Raw genomic sequence first — 8690 nt, 5'->3', positions numbered from 1 at the left:
TCAATTTCCATGGAAGTTATCAAAAAAAGAAAATAAACAAAAGAGAGGCACCGTCACAACAAATTTTTTTACCTTTAAAAAGTAATAATTCTGTTGAGATTTAGCTTCTGTTAGCTTTAAGGATCAAAAGCACACATTTGAGTTAAGTAAAGGTTAAATGTATTTAGTCGAATAAACAGGGACCAGAATCAGTATTACCCAATAATTCATGGACCAAAAATGCTATCTCCCTAAATGATATAAAAATTCTCTCTCTGTTCCAATTTATATGGTAACATTTCTTTTTTAGTCCGTTTTTAAAAGAAGGACAACTTTCTAAATTTGAAAATAATTTAACTCAAACATTTTATTTTATTCTTAATGAGAAGTTTTTATAGCCACATAAATATCTATGATTTATTTTAGACCACAAGTTTCAAATATCTTTCGTTCTTTCTTAAACATCGTACCGATTCAAACTTTGCCACATAAGGAGACCGGAGGGAGTATGTTTTAATTGTCATGTATGCTTATGGCGAGTGGTTTAACGCGGAAAGACATTAACGTCTAGTATTTTTATAATGGGGCATAATTATCGAGTATTTTTATACTCTTTATTATACTCTGTCTAGTATTGTTTTGTGCAACAATCATAAAGAGGTAGTAATAAAGAACAGTGATAATATACATCAGAATGACAAAGAGGCGATCATTTCTGAAATATTCGGATCCATTTTAGATCAAGAAGATCTTTGCCACGTTCATAATGGAAATATTTTAGCGTAGTGTAGCTTGACATATATATTCTTCTGGTGATAAAATGAGCTGCCAAATTTGTTAAAAGGACAAGCTTGCCAGATCTCTTGTAAATTAGCCTTTGTATTTCTGTATCAGCTCTTCACGGTTTCCAGTATATAACTCTTTCTTATATTTATTTTGACAGTTCATTTTTCACCAAAAAGACAAAAATGAGAATATAAATAAACCAATCTCTTGGCCTGTCAAATAAAAAACGTTTCTGCTCGGGATTCAATAGATTATGTGAACGTGTAAAGATCCTCCTCTAGGTCTAAAATTAATGAATCTGCACTGAAAAAATAGTGTTAGTACTTTTGTCGCACTTCATGTCTATATTCACATAGAACTGTATTTTTTAATTCCCTTTGATGAAATAATTCATTTCTTAATGGGATATATCAGTACTAATTTTATTAACACTGCTCCTAAAAGGCATAACATGCAGCTGCTTAAAATGGAAACTTCACAGAAACTCCTACTCACTCTATTATTTATGTGACACACTTTCATTATTAATCAATCCCAAAAAAATAATATATTTGTATAGTTGAAAAAAATAACTTTTCATTACACCAAATCCTATTTTGTTGTAATATTTGATGTTTTGGTGCTCCAACCCAATACCATTTTGGTGTGTGAATAGTGTTACACCAAATTTGGTGTAATACCAAATTTGGTGTAACACTATTCATCAACACCATTATTATTCATCAATATTTTGTTATTATTTTTTATTATATAACACTTTTATTTTAACCTATAATAAATTTTACTTTTTTCATTTAGGTCCCTAATATACCTAATTATTTTTTATGCAATATTTTTATAATATTAATTTACATCTTAATTTTGGTATATAATTTTTATAAATTAATTTTAGTATAAATTATTTTTATATAATACTGTAAGTTAATTTTATTATAAGTTATAATTGTATATAAAAATATAACCATCACAAAAAAGAAAAGTACAAATATAAAATACAATATATTGTTAATAAATAACACAATGTTCATTAAATAATATAAAAATAAATATTTAATAAATTAGATGACACTAGCAGTATATATCCAAAATAGTCTAATATTGTGCAAACTATTCGTGAGCCACGTTCTCATAAGAAGAAATATCATGTCGAAAAGATATTGAACGTGCATTCGGAGTTTTACAATCTCGTTTTGAAATTGTTGCAGGACCGTCACGTTTTTTAAGAAAAAGAGTGTTACATGATATATTAACTACATGTATTATACTGCACAACATGATAATCGAGGATGAGCGTGATCTTAGTGCACTAATTCAAGATGCTTGGAAAGGTCCAACTCCAACAGTAGAAATGGTAGTAGATGAAAATTATCGATTTGAATAATTTTTAGCTTAAAAAAAATGTTAAGGACAAAGATGCTCATTCTGCACTTTATAATGTAGTAATAGAGCATAAATGGGAGCAATATATTAATCCTGGAAGTTGAACATTTATTTAGAAAATAAAATAAATTTACATAATGTAATATTTATTTAATTATATTATATAAATGATTTTAATTTTATTATCCATTAATATTTATAATGTATAATATTTGCTTTCAGTTTATATTATTTAAAAATCTATGCAATAAATAATTTTATATTAAATGATTATATAAGAAAGGAATATGAATTATATGGGATGTATATGTAAAAAAGAAAAAAAAGGATTTGGCTTATGAAATAAACAAATAAAATTTAAATAAAAGAAAATAATATAATATAATATAAAAGAGGTAGGAATATAAAAGGAATATTCTTTTTTGATGTAAAAAATAGTGTAATGAGTTGGAGATAATTTACACCATTTTGGTATAAAAAAAAACTTAAAATCATAAAAATCTTTAACGGAAGGAGAATGCAACATATAATTAATGAAAAACAGGAAGATACGATCTAGTGCAATAGGCCAAAGCATATATAAATAGATGTGGGTTTCAACCTTTTCATTCATCCACAATTAATAACCCCTAGTAAGATAAAAGGAGCAAGAAACTATATTCATTTTCATTCAAAACCTTATTAGGGCAATGGAAATGAATCCAGCTGACGAAACCTTATTTTTCTCTGAGTCTCATCATCTCCTTGAATCGATAAAGCAACATCTTCTTGATGATTCAGATTTTTCTGAAATTTTTTCGCCCATGAGTTCAAGCAACGAAATATTGCCTAACAGTCCTAGCTCAAGTTTTAGCAGCTTCGACTTCGACTGCAGCTTCCTTAATTGGGATGAAAACTTTGAGGAAACATTAATACCAACCGATCAGAATCCTTCACATGAATCCCATGAAAAGTACTCCGAGTCCGAGGAAAAAACTCAAGCCCCAGCGGTGGCGCGTGAGAGAAACGCTCCGCGAGATTGGACGCGGTACATAGGAGTGAAACGGCGACCTTGGGGGACGTTTTCGGCGGAGACAAGAGACCCAAGTAGGAAAGGTGAAGGTGCAAGGCTGTGGTTAGGAACTTACGAGACCGCAGAGGATGCAGCGTTGGCTTACGATCAAGCCGCTTTCAAAATCCGCGGCTCGAGAGCTCGGCTCAATTTTCCTCACTTAATCGGCTCAAACATGCCTAAGCCGGCTAGAGTTACAGCGAGGCGTAGTCGTACGCGCTCACCCGAGCCATCGTCTTCTTCATCCACCTCATCATCAGAAAATATACCAAGAAAAAGGAATATAGATGTGATAAATTCCATAGCCAAAGCCAAATTCCTTCGTCATAGCTTGAATTTACAGAGATTAGCTTAACTATGTGAAAGGAAGGGTTCGCGTTCAACATTAGAATAGTCTAAAAATTAAAAAAAAAAAAAAAAAGGGCAACTAAACTTTTAGTTAATTTCTCCATTCTATTTTGCTGCCATTCTTCAAATGAAATTGCTTGACTGATAAATCACTTTTGTTCTATCATATATATGCACTTCATTCAAATAGACCTCCAGCTTTCATATATCTTTACTATGCTGATCATAAGTGAGACTAGTGAAACAACAGAAAACGTAAAAAGTCTAAATTTGCCCATAAACTATTGCTCCATTACACTGACCTCCCTCGTAGTTTAAGATATTACACTTACCTCTTTTATTTTGAATTTCTAGTAAAAATTCTTTTAACCTAATTATTTTTAATTGTATAAAATTGTGATATGTTAAATTTTCCATAAAATTGCAATCATCTCTTCTTTTTTTTTAAATCAAACTGAACAAATTAAAGAATATATTGTTTGAAAATTCGTCAGTGTTTTGAGGTTTTTCGGTGGTGTAATAGATTTGAGATTGCCACAACCTCATAGCAAAAGCTGGGACGGATGCAACATAGAATTATCAGGGTAAATGGAACTCAGTAATTTTGATGCAGGCCGTAAATATATGTGTGAAAACTATTAAATATTGAACCCATAAAATTAAAATTCTAGATCCGCCTATAAACAAGTGCTCTGAAAGACTTCCCGGGTTAATTAGATATGTATCTGGACAAATCCCTAATTAAGTTGTCTATTGCCAATGAAAGAGTACAAGGTAGTTGGTCAGATGTTGAAGGAAAGATGTAGTCATTTAAAGAAGCTATTATTTCAAATCGAATGCCCAATCTTATTCTTCTTCGGGTACTTCGAACTAATAGATTGTTTGGCCAAGCTATAAAAATTAGTTTATCTTAAGAAGTGTTCTTTTAAAGTATTTTTCTCAAAAATATTTTTGATGAAAAAACAGTTTATTTTTAGTTAATTAGTAGCATTTTTGAGTAATAATTAGTGTTTGGCCAAACTTTTAAAAACTGTTTCTAATTATAAGTTTTCTCAAAAGTGCTTTTCAAAAAAGTATTTTTAGAGAGAAGTAATTTTTTTCTGATTCTTGAAAACTGCTTCTACTTCTACTTAAAAAAAATACATTTTTTTTGCTTCTAAAATATTTGTCAAACGTTTTAACTTGAAAAAAAAATGTACTTTTAACTTTGGAAAACATGGCCAAAGAGACTATGAGCTTGTTTGGATTGGCTTATTTTAAGGGCTTTTAAGCCGAAATAGTTTTTAAGCCATTTTGTAGTGTTTGGATGAAATAAAAAAAAAAGAGCTTTTAAGCACTTATTTTTAAGCTAAAATGACAAAAACAAGCCAAAGGTCAAAAGTTAAAATACTAGTTATGCTTAAAAGTCACTTAAAAAAGCTCATCCAAACAGGCTCTATAATTGGTCGATCTAGCCTTTATCATACTTGTTTGCTATCTTCAATGCCATTTGACTAGCGAATTGTCAATCGTCTCAATCAAGCAAACCTTCAATAGTTTAATGCAACATGAAAGGGCAATTTTGTCATATCAGGCTTTTATTCTATAATAAATAGGTTAAAAATATTATTATTAAAAAAAAAGGGAGAAAAGCATAATACCTCAACCATGAGGGAAGTCAAGGTGATAAAATCTTTGGGGTCCTTCCTTTCTTCAAACGGAACGAAAAGAGATAGAATCAGGCCGATTCCCAAAATGCCTTTTTGGATATTCCTCAATGTCTCGGCTATTCACAGAACGTGAGAACCAGATGATGAGCCCAGGTATTATATACGCCCCCAAGATAAAGAGCCTTGAATACTAGAAGAAAGCACCTAGACCTAACAAGATTAAGTGAATACCTAAAATTGTGGTCATTTTATTTCGATCTTTACGGACATAACCAAAGAAGGGAAAAGATTCTTCAAGTGTCTCAGGTCCCAAAAGTGCATGATAAATGCCGCCAAAGCCCAATACTACAGAAGAAATTAAATGAAGTACTCCAGATACAAAGTATGAAAAGGTGTCTATAACTGTTGGACTTTAAGCCATTGGGCTTTAAAGTAGAAGAAGTGTGAATTGGAAATGGAGGGAAATAAAATGGAGGGAAATTGAAAATTTGAAGAAGTGAACTTTTGTCTTGCACTTTGTCCCTCATTGGTGAGGGACAACCACATTTGTGTGCTTATATATAGAATGACTTCTTAAAGCTCTTAAAAGGAGTTGAAGAGAATGAACCCTCGCGCCGTCGTCGTCGCTCGCTCGGCTCGGCTTCGGCTTCGGCTTCGGCTTCGGCTTCGGCTTCGGCTTCGGCTTCGGCTTCGGCTTCGGCTTCGGCTTCGGCTTTGGATTGGGATTTGGATTTGGATTTGGATTTGTCAAACGATCGATAAGATTATTTTTGGACAAAATTTATTTAATTATTTAATAATTAATTAAATGCCAAATCACTGATGAAAATACGCAGAACCCTGCTGAAGGTTCAGAGGGCCTCTCTGGCCGCGGTTCTGCCGCGACCGCGGTAGAACCGCGGCAAGCTAATTCAGAGAGCCTCTCTGACCGCGGTTCTGCCGCGACCGCGATAGAACCGCAGCAGGCAGCGTATTCTTCTGAAAAGGCACCTTTTCCAGACACCTCTTCTGATAATTGCCTATAAATTATGAGGCAAGGCTCCATTTTCTACACATGAAAAATACTCCAGAACTTCTTTCTTTCTGAATATACTGCATCCTAATTTGCAGTCTCTCTCTCGCAAATTCGTAAGTGTGATATTGCTCCGTTCTTTGAGTTCGTTGGTATCCTGCAGTTTGTATTGCCACTGTTGCAGGAAGGTTTATTTCGTTTTATCCTGGGAGGATTTAGTCCATTACCTTGGCAACGTGTGAGGGGGTTAAAATTCCTTAAGGACACACAAGAAACTTGTGGACTCGGAATATTTCTGATTTCTCTACTATTTTACAGATTTCTTTAATGCTCCTAACAGTTTTTTTCTGATTTTTGGTTTAACACAGTAACGCTCACAAGCTTAAGGAATTTTAAACTAACGTTTCTGTGTTGAAACATTTATTAAACTGTTATTCATATTTTGTATACTGTTTTGGAGACTAAAGCCTTCGTGCTTTCTACTCCAATAATTGTTCTGTCCGGTTTAAAGTATATAAAAACTTTACCGGAATAATAAAACGTACGGGCTGTCCGGTTTAAAGTATATAAAAACTTTACCGGAATAATAAACGTACGGGTTTGAAGTATATAAAAACTTCACCATTGTTATGTGTTGTATGTTTGGTTTGGTATTCAGTTTGAAGATATCAAAACTTCATTGATTTAACCAAGTTCTGTTTTGTTTCCAACTTTACAGAAAAAAATGACGAATGAAAACCAAACTAATGGAAATGTTGCGGGAACGGGTGCTACTGTTAAAAATGTGGCTGCCTCGTCAAGCCGTTCAACTCCTGCTCATGCTATGGCACCAGCAGAAAAACCCGGAAAGTTTTTCGGAATAAAGAAGGCTTCTGGACCAAAGAATTAGCCAAGCAAGAAAAATTTCCAGGGTAATTGCCACAACTGTGGAAAATCTGGGCATAAGGCCGTGGATTGTAGTGCACCAAAGCATGACGTACAAAAGAAAAAGAAGAAGAAAAATCAAGCAAACATGGTTGAAAATGTTGAAGACATGGAGGACTTGTGTGCCATGTTGTCTGAATGCAACTTGGTAGGAAATCCTAAAGAATGGTGGATAGATTCTGGAGCCACCCGCCATGTTTGTGCTAACAAGGAGTTATTTTCTTCTTATGCCCCCGCAGGTCCCGGCGAGACAATCTTCATGGGAAATTCATCTACGGCCAAAGTTGAAGGAGTTGGCAAGATTGCGTTGAAGATGACGTCAGGAAAAATAGTGACTCTAAACCAAGTCCTCCATGTTCCAGAAATTCGCAAGAATCTTGTGTCGACTTCACTTCTTGTCAAGAATGGATTCAAATGTATTTTTGTTTCCAATAGTGTTGTACTAAGTAAGAATGATATGTGTCGACTTCACTTCTTGTCAAGAATGGATTCAAATGATTTTTTGTTTCCAATAGTGTTGTACTAAGTAAGAATGATATGTATGTAGGAAAAGGTTACCTGAATGAGGGCCTTTTTAAGCTAAATGTAATAGCAGTTCCTATCAATAAAGTGAATGCTTCTTCTTACTTGCTTGAGTCAAACACTTTATGGCATTCGCGTTTAGGTCACGTAAACTTTAAAACATTGCGAAAGATGATAAATCTAGAAGTATTGCCAAAATTTGATTGCATTAATTCCAAATGTCAAATATGTGTGGAATCAAAGTATGCTAAGCATCCTTATAAGTCCGTTGAAAGGAATTCAAGTCCTTTAGACTTAATTCACACAGATATCTGCGACATGAAGTCAACACCATCTCGCGGTGGGAAAAAGTATTTTATTACTTTTATTGACGATAGCACGAGATACTGCTATGTTTATTTACTTAATAGTAAAGATGAGGCAATTGATGCTTTCAAGCAATACAAGAGTGAAGTTGAAACGCAACTAAACAAAAAGATCAAAATGATAAGAAGTGATAGGGGTGGCGAATATGAATCTCCTTTTGAAGAAATATGTTTGGAAAATGGCATTATTCACCAAACAACTGCCCCTTACTCTCCACAATCTAATGGAATTGCGGAGAGGAAGAATCGAACGTTGAAGGAGATGATGAATGCATTGCTAATAAGTTCTGGCTTACCACAAAACTTGTGGGGGGAAGCTATACTTACAGCTAACCGAATAATCAACACAATCCATTCCTTATGAGAAGTGGAAAGGAAGGAAGCCTAGCTTGAAATACTTCAAAGTGTGGGGGTGTTTAGCTAAGGTACAAGTTCCTAAACCTAAAAGGGTTAAGATAGGTCCAAAAACGGTTGATTGTGTGTTTATTGGATATGTAACCATAGCAAGGCATATCGGTTTCTGGTTCATAATACTTTTCTGTTAGAAAATGAGCCTCGTACCTTCAAGGATGCAATGTCTTCCTCAGAGGCACAATATTGGAAAGAAGCTGTCAATAGTGAAATAGAATCCATATTGAGCAACCTCCTTTATTAACAAAATTTTACAAGTAAGA

General features: G+C 33.6%; 1 protein-coding gene across 1 annotated transcript; it reads left to right on the top strand.

Annotated features, from left to right (window-relative positions):
* Positions 2760-3733, top strand: LOC109240873 (ethylene-responsive transcription factor 1-like). Its single transcript, XM_019407557.1, has one exon. The coding sequence runs from the start codon at positions 2835-2837 to the stop codon at positions 3549-3551; it is 717 nt and encodes a 238-aa protein (XP_019263102.1). The 5' UTR covers positions 2760-2834; the 3' UTR covers positions 3552-3733.

This window comes from Nicotiana attenuata, chromosome 1 (genome assembly GCF_001879085.1).
Source record: "Nicotiana attenuata strain UT chromosome 1, NIATTr2, whole genome shotgun sequence".
Lineage (NCBI taxonomy): Eukaryota > Viridiplantae > Streptophyta > Magnoliopsida > Solanales > Solanaceae > Nicotiana > Nicotiana attenuata.
Note: the sequence above shows the minus strand (reverse complement) of the source record. Positions and strands in the feature narration are given on the sequence as shown.

Coding starts and splice junctions, on each gene's coding strand:
- LOC109240873 (XM_019407557.1), top strand. CDS start 2,835: ATGGAAATGAATCCAGCTGACGAAACCTTATTTTTCTCTGAGTCTCAT.